This window comes from Somniosus microcephalus, chromosome 2 (assembly GCF_052327205.1).
Source record: "Somniosus microcephalus isolate GS21.2 chromosome 2, FLI_Smic_1.0, whole genome shotgun sequence".
In the NCBI taxonomy this organism is placed as follows: Eukaryota; Metazoa; Chordata; class Chondrichthyes; order Squaliformes; family Somniosidae; genus Somniosus; species Somniosus microcephalus.
Genome location: NC_140988.1, coordinates 127,943,478 through 127,965,532, shown reverse-complemented (window position 1 = coordinate 127,965,532; position 22,055 = coordinate 127,943,478). Strand labels below are relative to the sequence as shown.

The window sequence follows — 22,055 nt, the reverse complement described above, 5'->3', positions numbered from 1 at the left end:
TAAGCCTAAGAGCGACTGGGGAACGTTCCAGTAAGCTGTCCTTATTCGCGCCAGGCGGAACGGAGGGGCGCACCACTGAATTTCCGGTCCGGGGCGCCAAAAAGGCATTGCACACTGAAATGATGTTATGATCTGCCTGCGCCCGCGAGTGGGCGCTAAGATTTAGCGCTGGCGCTAAAACCCACTCAATATGGCAAGAGGCGCTGGGTTCACTGCGCCCGGCCGAAAATTGGCTAACGCCCCACTTCTCGGCCTCTTTAGGCGCTAATCGCTGGCACTACCAACCGAATTTCTCCCCCAATATATAATGCAGGTTGATATACAAAAATGAAAACTGGGGGCTTCTCTGATCACTCATGTAATGATAAGGTAGTAAGTAGCTTAGCCATACAGACCTAGAAGACTCAAGCTTCAATCCCTAGTCAGGGTTGAGTTTGCTGATGTTCCAGTTCAATCCCCATTCTATACTGAGTTACCTGATCTCAGCCGCGGCGATTGTAGGGGTGCTAAAATTGTTCTCTATAGCCCATGGGGTGTGGGAGGGTTAATTCTCCAAGGCTGCTGATCCTGATGGCTATCTTATTGTCAATATTGAAAGTGTACATGCGTGAGCATCAAGTGAGGAAAAGATCAGGCTCAGCTGTTGTGCTCCCTACTGTAGAATAACTTGCTGACATTCGCTGTCTAGGGTCTCAAATGAAGAATGGGCATAGGTGCTGCAAGGCACCAGGTCAACCATACTTGAACAGGAAGTCATAAGTTTCTAGAGAGGAGTGGTATGGAGAAAAATTGTGCAAAAGGGAGGGGCAAAATGAGTGCTTGAGTCACCATGTGAGGGGTAGGACTTTGCCCAGGTGCATGACTTATCACTTTGGGTATTCCTCATTCCATTATACACATCCAGCTAGAGTTTGGTCAGAATGAACTGAAAAAGGTTAATATTGTGGGTATGTCTAGACTTAAATGTTTGCTGCACTTTGATTATGCTTTAAAAAAAATTTAATCCATTTTATTCAACAGTTATTGAGATATTGCAATAACTGGCTTGAAGCGAAGATTCTTTATTTTTGGAAACAGGGCCTATGATATGTTATTTGTCTTCTCTGATTGGTCAGAGAAGACATCAAGTACAGTTGATTCATTAAAAGTACAGACTCTAAGGAAGTGAATGGGTAATTGAAAGCAGCAAAAGAAAAACACAGTCGATCTCTGGTCACCGTTTCCCCAGACGTCCTGCAAGAATGTCAAATTCCATTGCACTAGATTTCAGGAATATAGTTACTTGGGTATGATATAATTTCAGCTAGCATTCTATCCCAATATGTCACCACACCAGCCCTCCTTAAGACGAGACTTTAAATCTAACTATGTTGAACAGATCAAAGCCCTTTCGCTGATGGATATAAATGAAATTAATTTGGGAAGCCTCAGCCACTCCCTAATGGGGATGAATGCAATGAGACTAATTGCTGCTAAGTCAGTAGTTTCACTTAAGTGTACACCACGGGTGTTTTTTGTGGGAAATGAAACAAAAGCAGCCCATACTGCAGCAGTATGGCACTTCCATTTCCCAGCACAAGCCATCGTTGTAGCCAAGTTAGGGTCAGTTTCTGCTGTGGGCCCACGCTGATTAGGAATTGAATTGAGGCTATCCAAACTAATTTTATACAGTACCTGTAAGCCAGCAGAGGGGAAGAGATTTTTTAAATAGTTTTTCAAAAATTTGTATACAGACACAATGGGCTGAATTTTTACTTTGAAGAGAGTGCGGGTTTGCGAGCGGGTGGGCAGTTAAAAGCACTGAAATTGACCGCGTGTCGGGAAGCCGGCTTCAACCCGCCGGCTTCCGCCATTAATTCGGATGCGTTAGTCAGCACGCCAGAGACCTGCTCGAGAGAAGCGGGTGAGCGAATTAAAGTAGTTGAAAGCTGGTTAAGAGGCTAGTAACAGCCTTTTTAACCTGATGTTGAAGCTTTTATTGGCTGTCCACGGGATTCACGGTCTTGCTGAACCATGCCAATGAAAGCAAGGTGCGAGCAGAGCGGCCATTGTGGGATTTGAACAATTGATAGTAAAATAAAATCACATAAATACTCACACCTGCTTCCTTGCCAAAGGGAAAGTCTCTTGCTGACACCATTTGTGCTGATAGTTTGCTTTCAGGAGTTTGCAGGTGATTTCTACAACTTTGGAAGACACTCTCACTACATTGGAAGTCACTCTCCGTACATTAGAGGATTGTGCCTCTTTACCTGGCATCTATCAGATCAGCATGGGTGCTGCTTATGCTGTTTCACCTTGGACTTCAGATTCGGACCAAAATGAGCCCCAGCAGCAGCAACACCAGCAGGAGCAGCAGCAGCCTTCTCACCAACCTGCTGCTTCACATGAGAGAGGGGATGAGCACAGGGGTGCACCTCGCAGGAGGTGATACCCCCAACACAGGGTATATAGGCAGAGGATGAGCTTCCTGGACATGACGGAACAGCAGTGCCTCCGGAGGTTCAGGCTATCGCGTCAGGTCGTGGCAGACATTTGTAGCTTGCTGGAAGAAGACCTTCTGAGGAGTGGAGCTGGTGGACACACGTTACCAGTGACTGTCAAAGTCACCACTGCCCTCAACTTCTTCACTTGAGGCTCCTTCCAGGGATCTGCGGGAGACATTGGCAGGATCTCGCAGTCGGCCGCCCACAAATGCATCACCCAGGTGACCGATGCCATGTTTGACAAGTCAGGCACTTATGTACACTTTGCCACTGGTGAAGCCAGTGTTACTGAGCGGACGCTGGGCTTTGCAGCTCTGGCTGGCTTCCCACAGTTGCAGCGCGTCATCGACTGCACACGTGCCCATCAAGGCACCCCTGGATCACCCAGGAGTGTTTGTGAACCGTAAGGGCTTCCGCTCCCTCAATGTGCAGCTCGTCTGCTACCACAAAGATCATCATACATGTGTGCGCCAGATCCCCAGGGAGCTGTCATGACTCATTCATCCTGCGCCAGTCCACCCTCCCTCAGCTCCTTGCACCTCTGACCTGACTTACCGACTGGCTGCTTGGAGACGAGGGCTATCCACTGAAGATGTGGCTGATGACACTCATGTGGAGGCTAAGCAAAAGGCTGAAGAGTGCTACAATCAAAGCCAGATGAAGACGAGATGTGTATTAGAGCAAGCAATCGGGATGTTGAAGATGTGCTTCAGATGTCTGGACAGAACTGGAGGAGCCCTTCAATACGCACCAGCCAGGGTCTCCAGAATGATCGTCGTATGCTGCGCTTTGCACAACAAAATGCAGTAGCGAGAATTGGAGCTGCAGGAGGAGCAAGGCGCAGAGCCTCTTCGGAGGAGGAGCAGGAGGAACCTGAAGTGGAAATGGCACCAGCAGCGATGCACATTGCAGCCGGGAGGCCCGGGATGGCCTCATTATGGCATGATTTAGTTAAGTTGCACCAGTGCACCCATATGGCTCCCAGACGCTGAACCAACTTCCCCTCCCCACACCCCCCCGCCACACCACCACCACAAAACAGTCCTAAAGTGACCAAACCATTCCTGTCATACACACCCATTGCTCAAGATTAAGTAATGTCTTACCATTCACTCCGATTGACAAGGCCACTTGCCAGGCAGCAGGAAAATATGGACAAGACGAGAAAGTGGTGCAAATAAATAATTTTATGTGACTCATAACTTCAACAGAAACCTAACCCTCTAACATTTTATAACGCCCATGTGCATACACTTGTGCGTCTACAGTTCTATCTTCTTTCTCTTTCTACAACTCCTACGACATGCAACCCCTGTGACTACAGCAGAGGTAGAGGCAGGCTGCTCACTTCCCTGCTCTGACTGCTTGGACACTTGGTGGATGTCCTCTGGGTTTTGGAGCCTGTGAGGACCTCACCAAATACTGCTCCTCCTGCACCTGTGCAGGTGCAGACTCGGCCATCGAGATCTGAGACAGCATGTGGGGCTCTGACTTGTGGGGGGCGCAGGGAGTGGGGGCAACAGGGCAGAAGTGGGAGCACTTTGAGAAGAGTCCCCACTTCCATGACCCCTCTCACCATCATCCCTCTCATGGCCCACCCATACTTCCCTGCTAGCAAGGAGCTGGAGAGCACATCAGTGGGGCCATGAACAGCCAACTCTAGGTTTTTATCACTCCTGGATATGGCTGCAATCAGAGTCTGCAAGCTGTTGCTCACAGCAAGCATGCACTTGTTCGACTGGCGCATTTGATGCTCCATGCAGGTGGTCATCCTTTCCATGGAAGAACACACCATAGCCATGGCCTGCGACATCGTGCTGCTCATGCTGGAGATGGAATCCTCCATTCTCCCTACAATCAAGCACATCGTGGCTGGAAAACCTACAGAGCTTCGCGCATTTTCTGTTGCTCCTCAAGAATTATCTGCTTTATTGACGACCCCTGAGGTTCAGCATCTTCGTCCAGCTGAACACTGCTTGGAGCGTCTTGCGCCCTCTGGCGAGGACTCTACACTGCTGTTCCTGTCCCCACCATCTGCTCTTGCCCACTTGTGACGTGTGAGACACCAGGTGACAACACTACTCTATCTCGCAGGACCCACCGACATGTGCGGATCTGCACTGGTGCTGGGTGCACATGGGTCTGGTGATGGTGCACCCTCAAAGAGTGGAGCTTCCTCTGAGTCGTCATCTTCCTCTTCCAGCTGGACAGTGCGGGTGGGGGGTGGTGAACTTGATGGACTTGTGGGAGAGTAAAGACACGAATTAGAACTCTTATGATGAGAATGTTCAATGTTACCATTATGCTCATCATGCTATTTCACTGGCTGCTGACATCAAGTCACCATGAGTGACTGTTGTTTGCCATGTGGCTGTACGATATTTAATTCTGTCACCAGATTGCAGGGAGGTTCCCCTTCTCTCTGTCTCCCACCGTCAACAGCTCTGCCACTCTGCTTATTTCCAGTGTCGCCTCCTCTGCTGGTGTCAATGTACTGTAAATTGAAGGGCCACCTCCGGTTCTCTGTCCCTCCCTGTTGTTCTGTGCTCTCTTTCTGCAAGGAGGAAAAGAAGAGAACTTTGAGTGAGAGTGATGGAATGGGTGTAAGGGATGGATGGGCTACATCTGTAGAGGGTGACTATGAGGAAGTGGCGTGACATTGCTAAATGGCCTCCTTCTGTGCTGTTACTTGCTATGATTGCATTAGGATGAGGGCGAGTGTCCGTGGTGGTTAGTCAGATGGGGATGTGAGTAGGTGCATAGACACTGAGGGATGGGTGCACCTGCAAGGTAGGTTGGTGTGAGGAGTGACATGCAGGAGTAGGCTTGGGCAGATGAGAGTGATGCGGTTGGGGTGATACGCACTTCAGGATGTAGTTGAGTGTGGCATTGTACTCACCTTTCCTGACCTCATGAGATCATTAAATCTCTTGCGGCACTGTATCCAGGAGTGGCTGACAACACCCCTGCTGCTCCCTTCTTGTGCGATCTCCAGCCATGGCCTCTTGATTTCAATGGCTGGTCTCCCTGCCGCTACCAGGGAATAGGACCTCTGTCCGTGCTCTGACTCCCTGGACCAGAACTTCTAGGGAAGCATCCGAGAACATGGGCACAGCCCTCTGGTGCTGTGACTCCATCCTTCCTTGCACCCTCACAAAAGTCTTCAATAGATAAGAATAGCCACCTCTCCCAACCACCTGTATGCCTCCTCCAACAACCTTCAACTGTGATGTGTGCAAGGCTCCTTTAAATATCTGAGCTGAAAGCAAGTCATCAGTGATGTCATCAGACTTGCTCCAGTTAATTAGCCAGGAAACCCATATGACTCTTTCAATGATGTAATTAAGTTAAACTTGCAGTGCAGAACACACTGTTAAAAACTTTGTAATGACGATCAACTACACAGCCCACACGCACCCGCCCCGACTCTAAAGTAAAAATTCCGGCCAATGTCCCCGATATTTACGGGGAGCGGGGCAATCTTTAGCAGTTGGGAAACACAGGGAATGTGGAGGTCCTGTCGAATGTAACGGCAGGACCTCATTTAAAAAAAAATTTCTCCGTATCCCACATGGCAGCTGGCCAGCTGTTGGGCGGGAAGGCCTGCAGTAGAAGGCCGCAGCCGGGGACCAGAGAGGGGGAAATCACGAGGTGGGGCAGATCACAGGTTGGCGTCGGATTGTGGGGGAGGGGGAAGGGGGAAGCAGGGATTGGATCACGGCAGGTTAGCTTGTTGGGTCGGGGGGAGGGGAAGCACTTATGCTCCTCCTGGCCCATAAGCAGTGTTGCAAAAGCACTTACCGGATGGATCCGGAAGTTCTCGCCCCCCTTCAGCTTCCAGGTTTCCTGAGCCCTGGGAAACCTGGCTCGCAGCCATTAAATCCAAATGGCTGCTAAAATCTGAGGCATGCAGCCTCATTAACATACTAAAACTACTGACCCACCTCTTGGGAGCAGGTTACTCACTCAATCCCCAACCCACCCCGGTTAAACCGGAAGTAGGCGCGTTCGCGGCAGGTTGAGGTTGGGTTTTCCATTTTTAAGTATTTAACCCAACCCCCTCTTCCGCGCGTCCTGAGGGTTCAAATTACGCCCAATATTTTATGAATCCACTTATATTTTAGAAAACTGGGAAATGAGTTGGAATAGGACTTTTTCCAGCCAACAGTGAGGTGGGGTGGGAGAATCCTTCATTCCATCTCAAAGGTGAAAGGATAGTGTACTAACCAGCTGCACCCCTGTTTGCCCAGCTTTTCCAAGCCTGTTCCATTGGGCCTTGTTGAAGGGATCGGTTCTTTCGGTGTTCCCTACATCCCTGGATGTTTGGGTCATGAAAGAAAATGTATGGCTAACTTTGTACATCATGAGCAGATAGACTTAATCAGTGCTTATAAATACACTGTTTCAAGTCTTTGCAATTATCTAGAAGTTGAAGACAACTAATTCTCAGAAATGTTTTTTGTTCTCCCAGTGATTGTTCATGCCTTGTTTGTTGGCAATGCCAGCACTGAACTTACCTCTCTGCGAAATCTGCAGGAACATGTCAATCCAGCTACTCTTCCTCTGATGCCATACTTACTTAAAATGTAAGTCATTCAATTTTGTATTCAGCACTGGTACCTGAAATATCTTCAAGTTGATAATTAATAATTATAGGCTCACAATTCAGAAGTTGTATTTAAAACATTTAATGATCGATAGAGCTATAATTATAAAAGTTTTTGATCAAAAGTGTCAGTTTTGATTGAAATATTTGGACTTCAGTCCATTGATGCATAATTTTCTCTGATATTAGAACATTAATATTCTGTATGCTTTTAAAATGATATATTGTTTACAGTATTGCCAACAGACGCAATTTCGGAGTGAAATAGACCATCACTCGTGATGGAACTCCTAAATCTTGGGATTTTATTGGGATTTATGTATGTGTGGAAAAAATGCTGATTTCCGCATGCGCTAACTCGGAGGATCATATGCACACCAGATGATGTCACCTGGCCGATGTGCGCATGCGTGAAGTCTGGCTTCTGTTGGAAATATCAATGGTGTGGGCCTTAAGCTACTGGCTCCATGTTTAAGCCAGTCTACACAAAAAAGGAATGAGGAGGGATTTCTGTTGGGGCCCAGCTTCAGCACCAGGACAGGTATAGCACAGACAGCTGCACATGGGTTCAGTGACTGTGCTAGCCCGGGGAATTAATGCCTAATGGAACTGGACGAAATGTTTTGTAAATACATAACATCTGGACAGAGGTAGGGTTCATGCTGTGAAACAGTAGGAGATTGTAGTACAAAGTTTTTCTCTTGCCCTCTTCACCAGGAGGTGTCTAAAGAATTTCGTCATCAGGGGCCACATGGACGCGTACAGTTTCACCTGCCAGCACCACATATATAAAGTTTAAATACATATTCCCATTACTCCCCTGCCCCTCCCTCCCGGAACCACGATAGGGTTCCCCTTGTCCTCACCTTTCACCCCACCAGCCTCCACATTCAACGGATCATCCTCCGCCATTTCTGCCACCTCCAAAGTGATCCCACCACCAAATGCATCTTCCCCTCCCCTCCCCTTTCAGCATTCCGTAGGGACCGCTCCCTCCGAGACACCCTAGTCCACTCCTCTGCCACCCCCAGCACCCCTTCCCCTTCGCCTGGCACCTTCCCGTGCAAGCACAGGAGATGTAACACCTGCCCTTATACCTCCCCCCTTCCCACTGTCCCGGGCCCCAAACGCCCCTTCCAGGTGAAACAGCGATTTACTTGTACTTCTTGCAATCTAGTATACTGTATTCACTGCTCACGATGCGGTCACCTCTACATTGGGGAGACCAAATGCAGATTGGGTGACCGCTTTGCGGAACACCTCCGTTCAGTCCGTAAGGGTGACCCTGAGCTTCTGGTCGCCTGTCATTTTAATTCACCGCTCCATTCCCACTCGGACCTCACCGTCCTCGGCCTCTTGCATTGTTCCACGGAAGCTCAACGTAAACTCGAGGAACCACACCTCATCTTCCGATTAGGTACTTTACAGCCTTCCGGACTCAATATCAAGTTCAACAATTTCAGATCATAACCTTGGCCCCTGTTACATTTTTACTTATATTTTTTATCCACACCTTTGTTTTGGCCTCCCCCCCCCCCCCCCCCCTTTTTTTTTTTTCTCTCTCCCACATGGCAGCTGTCTCCCGTTCTGCCAGCGCATTTCACACCTAATCTAGAGCCGTCTTTTGTCTCCACTAGTCCTATCACCATCTCGTCTCGTTTTGAATACCTCTTAATGTCTCTTCTCATTTGTTCTCTCCCAGCCCGGCCTCTTAATCTATTTCATTCCCTGTGCCTCTTTAGTCTTGATAAAGGGTTTTGACCCGAAACGTTGACTCTAATTTCTCTCCACGGATGTTGACTGGCCTGCTGAGTTTTTCCAGCATTTTCTGTTGTTGTTTCGGATTTCCAGCATCTGCAGTATTTTGATATCGTATTCCCATTAATTGTTGAGTTACAATTTCAGGGGAAGAAAAATCAGGGAAAAATTGAGAGGTTTAAGAAAGGGGAAAAGAACATTTTTGCATTTACAACTGATAAAATAACTCTTCTGCTGCTAAACAACTGTATAATACGGTAGGTTAGGACTTCCTAGGCCTCTGTGTTGCCTTGGAGAGCTTAAGGGTATGCACAATTTTTATGTTTTGACATTTCCAAATAAAATGGGAAATGTCTGATTTAATGCTTCTTAAACAATGTTTAATCAGTCTTCAGTGTTTTGAGGTTTGCTTTTAACCTGATTATCCAAGGTGATAAAGATGAACATGCTCGTGTAGTGAGGATAAAACTTATGATCTCATCTATATTGGTTTATGTTTGAAAAAAATAGCAACTCATGATTTATGTACCAAATCTCTTGATTTTTAAGAGTTTGCCTCCTGATTTATGAGGCAGTGGGGTTGGCAATACTGTGTTTATGGGTTTTTTAGTACTTTTTTCTCCCCTTCTCACCTAAAACCATCGACTTCTGGTTTCATAGCTAGTGCCTGCCCTCGTAGACATTCTTCATGTGTGAGTGATGGAGGGAAGCGGGGTGGGGGAACATCAAGCCAAGACACATCAGGAGAATTCTTGCAGAAATTCTACCCTCATGTCCTTAAATAACTTTGGGGGTTTCCGCCATTTCTCTGGGGTTTCCGCCAATCTTGTGCCGAAATTACCAGTGGAAATTCTACCCCATCTTATCTCAAACAACATGCGCATTTTCAAGCAGGAGAGTCGCTAGATAGCAATCTGAAACAGGAATCCGGGCTGCTCTTTTTACCCCTCCCTAACCCAAGGGCACTGAGACCAATTGTAGTGCCTCAACTGACACCCTGGCTTAGACTATCTAAATCACTAACAACCTGGGGGTGTCATACCAGAGACCTCCCTCGTCTGGATGTCTCAGCTACTCACTGGGCAGTTTGTTTATCAACTGAACCACCTGGACACTATCCTATTTGGTAGATTTTTTTTTTTATTCGTTCATGCAATGTAGGCATCGCTGACAAGGCCAGCATTTATTGCCCATCCCTAGTTGCCCTTGAGAAGGTGGTGGTGAGCCGCCTTCTTGAACCGCTGCAGTCCGTGTGGTGAAGGTACTCCCACAGTGCTGTTGGGGAGGGAGTTCCAGGATTTTAACCCAGCGACGATGAAGGATCGGCGATATACTTCCAAGTCAGGATGGTGTGTGACTTGGAGGGGAACTTGCAGATGATGGTGTTCCCATGCGCCTGCTGCCCTTGTTCTTCTAGGTGGTAGAGGTTACGGGTTTGGGAGGTGCTGCCGAAGAAGCCTTGGCAAGTTGCTGCAGTGCATCTTGTAGATGGTACACACTGCAGCCACGGTACGCCGGTGGTGGAGGGAGTGAATGTTTAAGGTGGTGGATGGGGTGCCAATCAAGTGGGCTGCTTTGTCTTGGATGGTGTTGAGCTTCTTGAGTGTTGTTGGAGCTTCACTCATCCAGGCAAGTGGAGAGTATTCCATCAAGTTCCCCTCCAAGTCTACCTAATCTACCTACCTAACAGCACTGTGGGAGTACCTTCACCACACGGACTGCAGCGGTTCAAGAAGGCGGCTCACCACCACCTTCTCAAGGGCAACTAGGGATGGGCAATAAATGCTGGCTTTGCCAGCGACGCCTGGATCCCATAAGCGGAAAAAAAAAATCACACTCCTGACTTGTGCCTTGTAGATGGTGGAAAGGCTTTGGGAAATCAGGACGTGAGACACTCGGTAATGCTCAAGTTAGTGTCTAGTGTGTGAAGGACACTAGTACTCGGTATGAAGAAACTTGCACCATTTAGCACTTCCACATAGAGCAATTGATACTTTTTTTTGATTAAAAACAAAACAGGTTTTCTGGTAAATTGAAGCAAGGTGATAAAGGAAAGGATTAAATAGAGTTTAATTGGCTAAAACTCTGACCTGATCTAAACCTGTATAATGTATTGAAAGTCTACATTTAATTAATTTAGTTTCTCTAGCAGTCATACAAAAACACATATTTGTCAGAGGAAACTGGGTCACGGTACTTAAATTGAACACAAATTACCGTATAACCTTGGCTTGCTTTTACAGTCATTAAGGTGGAATGTCAGTGCCAGAGAATAGTTTTAACTTTTTTCCTCCTGTTCCCATGATATTGCAGAACACTCTTGCATGAAATGTCGACTACAGAGCAAAGAGATTATATTCTGCCATTTTTGTTTATTTTCTTTTTATTGGAAGTTGAAGGATATAAATCAATCTTATAGCTCATCATATTGGAAATAAATAGTTGTGTACTGGTATTCTGTGTTTTTATTAAACATTAATAGTATTAAAAAGTGGCAAGTTTTCTAAGGCCATGCTTCTGTATTAATTAAAAAGCTATTTCATCCTTTAAAAAACTGATATGTGTTTCAATCTGTAGGTCTTGTGGTAATGATGAAGCAATAGTCAGGTCTGCAAGAGGAAGATTTGTTTCTCCTGCGTTAACAATGCCAGTGGTAATGACTGGATTGTTGTGCAAAGAAAGGGCAGTTGCATTGGTGACGGAAATGATACCGAAGTTTCACCTGAATACGGATCAGGCAGCTGCATTCAGACAAGTAGCTATAATGATGGCTAAGGGCAAGAGCCCCCAGGATCTCATTCTACCAGTCACAGTCATACATGGTAAAAACAAGTAAATGTTCCTTAATTTTTTGTTCCTGTGTGGTTTTTTTTTTCTCCTTCACAATTTTTAAACTTTTATATTCCATTTATCTTCATTCAATATGCTCTAAATACCACAGAAAAACTGCCTATCCAACTCAGCCAGGACATCTATTTTTTTTGAATTAATTTTTGGGCAGATCCAGATTGGGCCGGAATTTGCTGTAGCCGGCGAACAACCAGCACCTGCCGTTCGTTAGACTTGCCCTTGCCCATTTAATTTCCATGAGACTTTGCACTGGAAGTTGCTGCTAGTGGGAGTTAGTGGAGCAGCACCCTCTACAGAGCATCTGGGATCTGTGTGAACAGTGTCTCCTTAACCAATCGGATTGAAGAATTGTTAATGAACAGCACAGAGTCTGAACCTGGAAATGTCAGTTAGAATAGTGAATTGAATGTCAAATCAGGTACAGAAAGTGAAATAAAGGGAGGGAAAGAAAGATTGGATTAAGAGAGAAAGTAGAAGTTAAAAAAAAACCTCCAACATCAATTAAAAGTTGAAGGAATGAGACTCCACACTTGCAAAAGCGAATTTTCAGTGCCAGACAGGTTATTTGACAGTAATTAAGACTTCTCACAGCGTTAAAAAGGGTACTTAGACTGAAATCGTCAAGCTCTAATTTTCCGTGGTGAGTTTAGTCCGTATCTACAACATTTGTACAGGAACTTCACGCCGTTCAATATATTGGAATGGGGAGCCAGACAGTGAGATGCTGTTTTCACGCAGCTTACGGAGGAGTGGGCGCATCTCGGATGGCAACATCTGGATTTTTGCATTTAACGGCGCATCTGTGCTCGCTCGCCTGAAGTTGCTGGCTGATGTGCGCATAAGTAACAGTGCGAACAGTTAGACTCTCCATTATTTTTACAGTAAATTCTGGCCCACTATCTATGCTGATCTGCCCTGTGGAATAATGCACTGCCCTCAAGTGGCCATTTCCATTTATGCTTCTTCCAAATCATTGCATTCACTTATATTCCCACTTTGATATCTTGGATTCAGGGTGATTATTGCAATCACGTTGTGTCTCCTCAATGGTGAAAGAAGCCTTTCTAATAACTGCTGTTTCTGTGTGTTTTTAAAGAAAAAAATACATCAGAAATATTTTTGCTTTTTCAGCTGAATATGTCACAGTAGGTGTTTCTTTTGTGACCTTTCTAATTCAGGTGTTTATGGAGCTGGGAAGAGCTACCTGTTGGCTGTTATGGTTTTATTTCTTGTTCATCTTTTTGAAGAAAGTGAAGCAGCTGAGGGTCCCAGGCAGGCCCCGTGGAAACTTCTAATCTCTGCCTCTACTAATGTTGCTGTGGACAGAGTACTGCTTGGGTGAGTGGCATTTCAGCGTGTCAAACCAAATGTGGAGCATGTTTTTACAATTATTTGATTTGACTTTTCATAAGTACCTTTCCTAATGCCTCCCATTGGGTTGGTGGTAAGTATACCACATAGGATGGCATTGAGCCCAACAGACTGGAAAGGTCTCCAGTTCAGTCTCTGGCCTGTGATAGATTGCTAATAGCCAATGTGGCAGTAAAATTAGTTCCAAACTAAGAAGGGAGAAAAATTGCCTCCTGTGCCTGTTTTTATTGCAATTGAACAACCCCCCCTGCTGGAAGTGCATGAATCTAGAAGCTGGGTGAGGACATGGTTAGGCTTGTTTGCCACCAGTCTATCAAGAAGTCTGTTTTGTGTGGTTATCATTCTGTGCATGAAAAAGAATTTCCTGATATCAGTCCTAAATTTGGCCTTTACTAGTTTGGACCTGTGTTCCCCTTGTCCTACTCTCGTAATTTACCAGATTTACCTTGTCCTACTGTTTACTATATTCAAAACATCACCTCTCAGATACTTCAAGGTTGGAAAGCCTATGTTTCTCAAGATTTTCTTCATTCTTCTGTCCTCTTATTAACAAGGAACAGGCTTATGGCTGTTCACTGTACTACCTCCAGGGCTCGAATGTTTCCCTATGTTTTCATGACCAAAACTGGACACAGTATTCAAGATGTGATTGGATGAGAGACCTAATGAGTTTGGGTATGACTTCCTCTGACTTGTACTGATTCATTTTGCTATATGTACTCTATTGTTTTGCTCTGTAGTTCAGCATTTTATGGGCTCTGTTGCCTGTAATGGTTGAGCCCATTGAGCATTAAGTCTGCTCAGACCCCTGGGTCTCTCTGAGTTTCACCCTCAGCTATTTCAGCACTACTCATGGAGTCGGTGGAAGAAATTTTAACATTGAGGAGCTCAAGGATTTAAGTGTGGGTGGGGAGGGGGGGTGGGGGTTAAAGTCATGGAAGATGTCAGTGTGTCCGGAAGTCGGCTCCAGCGCTCTGACTTCCGGGTTTAACTCTGGCACTTTCGGCTGTGTGTGCGTAACCCAATCCAGAGAGCTGGGTTAGCGATTTGAATATGTAAGTCACTGAATTGCAGTGGCATTTAAATTTAACGGTGCATACACAGGTTTCCTGGGGTTCCTGAAACTCGCCATTGAAACCAAGACGAGAAGAGAACAGCAATTTATGGGGCTCATTAAAAGTCAGGCAGATACAGCAATAAATACTCAGTGCCCACAGCTGCTTCCTTGCCTACCACTGGGAAAGGGTTTGTTGAGAGTACTTGTGGTGAGAGCCTAATTTCTGCACTTTGGAGATTTGGGCCTAGAAATTCAGTTGGTTGCGCCAGCCGTTAGCGCCTTAGGAGGAGTAGATTCCGGGCGCGAGGCGGCTTGCGCCCGGGCGAAGCGCGAACTGCGCCTCGCCCCAACTTCACTAGAGATTTAGCGGCGGCGCAAAGTCTTTGCGCGCGCTCAGCTGCATGCGCAGATCATGACGTCATTTCCTCGTGCAACGCCCTTTGTGCGCCCCCAACCGGAACTTCAGTCGCGCCGCCCCATTGTGCGCCTGGCGCCCCTAGCGACTGTGAAGTGGAACGGTGCTCAGCCGATGCGGGGGGCGCAAATTAAAGGGCACTCATCCTGCAATATAAAATGCTGCCATTTTGCAGCACACCTTCTTGCGAAACGGATCTTTGGAGAGAGACCAAGGTAGATAGCTTGCTGCTTTGGCCCAACACTCGGACAGGTACTTCTGGCTTCAGGCCACAGCTTTCAAAAAGTTTTTGCCTTCATTGACATCTCATTGTTTGCCAGCATATTATGGGGGCTGCAATGGGTGTAAACGCTGGCTTTCTCAATTACATCCAAAGGGCTCAGACGCCATGAGAGACTGGCAGCCCTGGCTAGACGGAGAGGGGGCAACAGGCGTCGGCAAAGGAGGCCTTACCCACCCAGGGTATACCGCCAGCAGTTCTCCTATCTCCAGATGTCTGAGGAGCAGTGTGTTCGGAGGCTGCGATTCAGAAGGGAGGTGGTCACAGAGATCTGCCAGCTGCTTGCCGGTGATCTGCAGCCACAGCTGAGGTGCAGGACGTCTCTGTCGGTGGCAGTGAAGGTGACGGTGGCTCTCAACTTTTATGCCACCGGCTCCTTCCAAGCCGCTACTGGCGACATTGCCAACATCTCCCAGTTCGCCGTGCATTGCTGCATCCGCCAGGTGACCAATGCCCTTTTCAAAAGGAGACGTCAGTTCATCTCCTTCTCCATGGCCCTTGCCAAGCAGCAACAGCGTGCAATGGGCTTTGCAGCATTCGCGGGCTTCCCCATGGTGCAGGGCGCCATTGACTGTACGCATGTGGCTTTGCGGGCACCTCTGGAGAATGCCGAGGATTACCGCAACCGGAAGGGCTACCATTCGCTGAACGTACAGCTGGTGTGTGACCACAGGCAGCTCATCCTAGCTGTCAATGCCCGCTTTCCAGGCAGCAGCCACGATGCCTTCATCCTCCGACAGACTTCTGTGGCAGACATGTTCCAGGCCCAGCCTCACCCACGAGGATGGCTTATCGGGGACAAAGGCTATCCTTTGTGTACCTGGCTGATGACCCCGCTCCGTGCGCCCAGCACCCCTGCTGAAGAGCGATACAACGAGAGCCATCAATCGACCAGGAACACCATCGAACAAACAATCGGCGTCCTGAAGCAACGGTTCCGCTGTCTCGATCGTTCCGGGGGAGCACTGCAGTATTCGCCGGAGCGAGTCTCCCATTTCGTCGTCGTTTGCTGCATGCTGCACAACCTGGCTATCCGCAGGACTCAGCCACTGCCACCACACATTGGAGGACCACCTGAGGAGGAGGAGCAGGAGGAGGAGGACCAGTACAGGAGGGAGGCACAAAGTGCAAGGGCCGCCCGTCGCCGGCTTATTGAACGTCGGTTCTAGGCCCCCTCTCAGGGACTGGCTTGTGCCAATGTCAGCAGATGAATGTAGCCGCTCCACAAGCCCTCAGCCGAGCAGGGCAACCAGGACTTAACCAAAAAACCATGCACACTGCAATTTAACAACAAAAATTTATTGAAAACCTCTGCCCTTCCCACATTACATGCTCATGTGGAGAAGCCCCCTCCAAAAACACAAAAATACCAGCCTCGGCCTTACAAAAAGAAAGAAAGACACCAGTCTCGGCCTTACACAAATAAAGAAAGACACCAGTCTCGGCCTTACACAAAAACAACTGCACAAGTGTCAGCCTTCCAACAAGCACCAGGCATTTGTGCATACCTCTACTTTTTGCCCTGCGAGGGCGATGCCTTGCGCATCCTTGCCTGGCCCCTGCCCGCCCTGCTGCTCCTCCTCAATGGGAGCCCAGTGGCTGCAGCAAGGCTGGGGGAAGGCTGCTGAGGAGCAGATGGCGAGACGGCAGATGCCCTTGGGGGTCGGCCTGCACCAGCTCTGGCCTTGGAGGGGCCGGCTGCTGACTGCTCCAACTGTGGCTGGGCGGCAGCAGTCTGTCCAGCAGCTCGTGGCAGCTGCAATGGCGGAGTGGCAGTGTCGGCTGCAGGAATGGTGGCAACCTGGCAGATCACAGGTGCTCGCTGGTCGCCTGACACAATGGCACTCGCACGGGCCAGCAGTGCAGCATGCGCAGCAACCAGCTGAAGGACAGATTGCTGGGCTGCTGCTGCTGCGCGGCGAGTGCCCTGGCGAGGCCTGGCTGATCCAGCGAGGGTGGCAGCAGTTAGTGCCCGTGTGGCCCTGGTCTGTGTCCGCAATACACCAGCCAGTGAATGGACGGCACGACTGAGCACTTGGCTAGAAGCCGCCTGTGCTGCCGTGAAGTCCTGCAGACTCGTGGCCTGTGCTGCCGCGATGTCCTGCAGACTCCTGGCCTGTGCTGACCCGAATTCCTGCACACTCCTTGCCAGTGACTCTATGGAGTCAGGCATCCGTGCCACTGCAGCCATGAGCTCAGTGTGCCTGCGCTCAGCCTGGACGGCCATTTCCTCTAGGAGGCGCACCTCCTCTGCACTGACCGTCGCAGGACTGGAGGCCGCACTCACCCTCTGGGGAGAAGTCCGCCGAGTTTCCCCACCCCTCCCGCGTTGCTGCAGGCCGCTGGGCCCCGGAGCTTCACTCTCCTCCGACCCTTCCCCCCGGCTCCCCTCCAGGGAAGACGTGTCCCCTACATCGGCATGGGCTGGCGCGGCTGAGGGTGGCACTGATGGGCCGGCTTCCTCTTCCTCCTCCTCGTCTTCCGAAGGGCTGACAGTGGCAGCTTGAGGGCCCGCCTCCTCACCTGGCGATTCACCATCTGAAAGCAGGAAGGCACAAGAGTAGCTTTAGAGTGAGGACAGGGCGGCAGCGAGGGAGGCATGAGTGGTGCCATTCACCGCATTGGTCGGACAGTGGCAAAGGATGCTGATCTGATGCGCAAGTGGAACGAGAGAGGTCCAAAAGGTCATGCCCTTACCATTGGTGCCCAGAACAGGGTCGGCATCTCCAGTGGCGACGGGGCCAATCAGCCGGCCTCCCATAATGCGCTCCACACGCTGGTCGAGGTCGGAGAGCTCTTTGATGTCAGGACGGCCTCCCCCGGTCTCTGTTTGGTTGCGCCGGTTGTGCGCAACCTTGGCCTGCAAGAGAAAGGACGGTCTCTAAGTACAGTGTGTAGCCCTGATCTTGTCTGCACTGCCTCCCATGGTCGAATAGCTTGTACAGTGTATAGCCCTGATCTTGTCTGCACTGCCTCCCATGGTCGAATAGCTTGGACAGTGTGTAGCCCTGATCTTGTCTGCACTGCCTCCCATGGTCGAATAGTTTGGACAGTGTGTAGCCCTGATCTTGTCTGCACTGCCTCCCATGGTTGAATAGCTTGGACAGTGTGTAAAGTGCTGAATGTGCAAGTGATTTTCATGCCAGTCCCATAGCTGCTGGATGAGGGCTGGCCATTAGGGCTTTCAGGTCCCTTTGCCCATAATGTGAGGTGCACATGCAAGGATGAGGAGGACACTGGAAAGGGTACTCACCCTGACAACCCGAGTGAGGTCGTTGAACTTCTTCCGGCATTGCACAGCAGTCCTGGCAACCACGCTGTTGGAAGAGACCCTGTTGGACACCTCCCTCCAGGCTTTCCGGTAGGCGCTGGGCAGCGGCCTCTTGCCACCTGGGTACAAAACATGGCGCCTGCGCTCCACTCCGCCAACCAGCACCCTCAGGTCACTGTCGCTGAAGCGCTGCGCGCTCTCCCTGGCCTTCTCCATAGTCCTGGGCGTTGTACAGGTGAAGCTGAAGTGGTCAGGCCTAGGTTGAGGGCTGCAGTGTGCAGGGCGCGGCAGGCAAACAAATCCACCCTCCCCCTTTAAGAGCTGACCGGCGCCAGAGTGTCTGCTGTCAATCAAAAACTCGCCGCACCTGCGCTGCGCCCGGCCCCGGTGGTATCGCTCAGCACCGCCGGCTTAGCGCCTAAAGATAGTCGTGCATCGCCTGTCTTAGCGCAGCAGCAACCTCTTGGGGCGTTGCGACTGAATATCGGCGAAGGGGGCGCGACTTTGCGCTGGGCGCAAACTTTAACGGCCGCCCGACTTTACTGCCCCAAAAGTGGCTATACTGAATTTCTAGGCCATTGTGATCAAGATAGGTGGCGCCGTAGATCAGATGACCATCAGCAGCAGCATCAGACTGCTGTGGAGATACCTACAGGTGATCAGCAGAGAGGAGAGTGGTCAAGCTCACAGGAGGCACTACACGAGTAACGGTGTACAGGCAAAGGCTCAGCTTCCTTGACCTCTCGGAAGAACAGTGCTTTCAGAGGCTGAGGTTGTTGCGTCAGGTGGTGGCAGATATCTGCAACCTCCTAGAAGAAGAGGACCTGGTGGCTATGCCTTGTGGCCACGCATTACCAGTGGCTGTGAAAGTGACCATTGCTCTCAACTTTTTTACCTCCCGATCTTTCCAGGGCACTGCCAGAGACAGATGTGTCATTGTGCAAGCAATCGGCATGCTCAAGATGCGCTTCAGGTGCCTGGACAGATCTGGAGGCGCCCTTCAGTACTCGCCAGCCAGGGTCTCCAGAATGATTGTGATGTGCTGCGCTCTGCACAAAATTGTGCTGCAACAAAAATTGGAGCTGCAGGAGGAACAAGGGGCTGAGCACACATCGTCTGTGGATGAATCCCAGGAGGAGGAAGATGGCGTCCCCAGTGCAGCACTAGCCGCTCATATTTCTGCCCGGGGTGCCAGGGATTCCTTTATAGCTGTAAGATTCAGTTAGTTACCACCACTGGACCAATGTAAAAATCACATCCAACAACTACTCTCCTCCCCCATAACCCCTCCTCCTCCCCCACAACCCCTCTTTTTGTCCCATCCCACTGACGCAAACCAGTCCTATAACCAACCAACCACCCATTGCACATCCCCCTGTCAATTCATGTCTTCCCATTCATCAACAAGCAACTGAAAAGGTGAGTTGCCACCCAGCAACCAAGAATGGGCAACACGGGAAAGTGGTGCAAACTAATAAATTTTATGTGATTGCACTAAACAATGGAAACTTAACAAATTAACATTTTCTCATACACCCATGTGCATACTCTTGGTAAATTACAAAGCTTTGCTCTTCCTTTTCCTACCACTCCTACGTGGTGCAACCCACGTGGCTTGAGCAGAGGAAGAGACAGGCTGCTCTGACTGTTGAGATACACTTGGCCGACGACTTCGGAATGTTGAAGCCCATGAGGGCCCAGCCAAAACTGCTCCACCTGCACCTGTGCAGGGACAGACTCGGCCATTGGGAGAGGAGGCAGCATATTGGGTATTGACTGAGGTAGGGGGGTTGCAATGGGTGAGAAGTGGAAGTGCTTTGAGTGGAGTTCCCACTTCCATGTTCCCTCTTGCCATCATCCCTCTCATGGGCCAGCCACACGTCACTCCTACCATTCTGCTGGAGAGCAGCTTGGTGTAGATCAGTGACACGCTGTAAAGCCAAGGCTAAGGTGTCTGTCATCGTATTTAAGGCACCAGACATGTTAGTATCCAGAGAAGGCGTGCATGGATTCATTTGATTGCCGCAATTGATGTTCCACGGTGTTGGCCACTCTATCCATGGAAGGACACATCCTCGCAATGCCCTACGACATCAACCCACTCATGCTTGAGCTGGACTCTTCCATTCTCCCTGCAATCATGGACAGTGTGCGTGGAAGGCCTGCCAGTACATTACAGATTTTCTGCTGCCCCTCAATGATTCTTCTTTTCATTAATGGCACCTGGGCTATAGCATCTGTGCCCTGAACTTGGTGAGGGCCGCGCCTCAGTTCCTCTGAGGACTCGTTGACTTGGAGCTCCACCAACTGCTACTGTACATGTGAAAGCCCTGGCAGAGAGAAAAGATGCGAATTAGTACTGGCAAGGCAAGAATGTTGCAACTTAGCATTATGAACATAAGAAATAGGAGTAGGAGTAGGCCATTCGGCCCTTCGAGCCTGCTCCGCCATTCAATGAGATCATGGCTGATCTGCCTCAACTCCATTCACCGGCTCCATCGCCATATCCCTTGATGCCCTTACTAGTCAGAAATCTATCGACTTCTGTTTTGAATATACCCAATGACTGAGCCTCCACAGCCCTCTGGGGTAGAGAATTCCAAAGATTCACCACCCTCTGTGTGAAGAAATTTCTTCTCATCTCAGTCCTGAATGGCCTACCCTTTATCCTGAGGCTGTGGCCCCTGGTTCTAGACTCCCCAGCCAAGGGAAACCGTGTCCCAGCATCCATCCCATCAAGCCCTGTAATAATTTTGTATGCTTCAATGAGATCCCCTCTCATTCTTCTGAATTCAAGAGAATACAGGCCTAGTTAACTCAATCTCTTCACATACGACAGTCCCACCATCCCAGGAATCAATCTCGCGAACCTTCGTTGCACTCCCTCTATGGCAAGTATATCCTTCCTTAGGTAAGGAGACCAAAATTGTACACAGTACTCCAGGTGTGGTCTCACCAAGGCCCTATATAATTGGAGTAAGACTTCTTTACTCCTGTACTCAAATCCTCTTGTAATGAAGACCAGCATACCATTTGCCTTCCTAATGGCTTGCTGCACCTGCACATTCACTTTCAGTGACTCATGTACAAGGACACCCAGGTCCCTTTGAACATCTGCATTCCCCAATCTTTCACCATTTAGGAAATATTCTGTCTTTCTGTTTTTTCTACAAAAGTGGATGACTTCACATTTATCCACATTATATTCCATCTGCCATGTTCTCGCCCACTCACTGAGCCTGTCGAGATCCCCTTGAAGCCTCTTCACACCCTCTTCGCAACTGACTCTGCTACCTAGCTTTGTATCATCAGCAAATTTGGAAATGTTACATTTAGTCCCCTCATCCAAATCATTGATATAGATTGTGAATAGCTGGGGCCCAAGCACCAATCCTTGCGGTACCCCACTAGTCACATCCTGCCATCCTGAAAAAGACCCTACTCTGTTTCCTCCTTTTAACCAATTCTCAATCCATGCTAGTATATTACCCCCAATTCCATGTGCCCTAATTTTGTTCACCAACCTCGTGTGGGACTTTATCGAAGGTCTTCTGAAAATCCAGGTACACCACATCTACCGGTTCCCCTTTGTCTACTCCACTAGTTACATCCTCAAAGAACTCAATAGGTTTGTCAAACAGGATTTCCCTTTCATAAATCCATGTTGACTCTGCCCAATCTTACTGTTAGTTTCTAAGTGCCCAGTTATTGCATCCTTTATAATAGATTCCAGCATTTTCCCAACTACTGATGTGAGGCTAAAAGGTCTGTAGTTCCCTGTTTTCTCTCTCCCTCCTTTCTTAAATAGCGGGGTTACATTTGCTATCCTCCAATCTGCAGGAACCATTCCAGAATCTATAGCATTTTGGAAGATGACAACCAATGCGTCCAATATTCCAATGGCCACCTCTTTCAAAACCCTAGGATGTAGTTCATCCGGTCCTTGGGATTTATCGACTTT

General features: G+C 48.9%; 1 protein-coding gene across 5 annotated transcripts in view; it reads left to right on the top strand.

The window, feature by feature from the left end:
• The window catches only part of LOC147122945 (5'-3' DNA helicase ZGRF1-like), a 153,938-nt gene that overhangs the window by 56,778 nt on the left and 75,105 nt on the right, over positions 1-22,055 (top strand). For all 5 annotated transcript variants that reach the window (XM_085962226.1, XM_085962225.1, XM_085962229.1 and 2 more), the window contains 3 exons: positions 6,958-7,072; positions 11,428-11,672; positions 12,879-13,038. In XM_085962226.1, the coding sequence (XP_085818352.1) occupies positions 6,958-7,072; positions 11,428-11,672; positions 12,879-13,038 (520 nt within the window). The remainder of the gene's footprint in view (positions 1-6,957; positions 7,073-11,427; positions 11,673-12,878; positions 13,039-22,055) is intronic.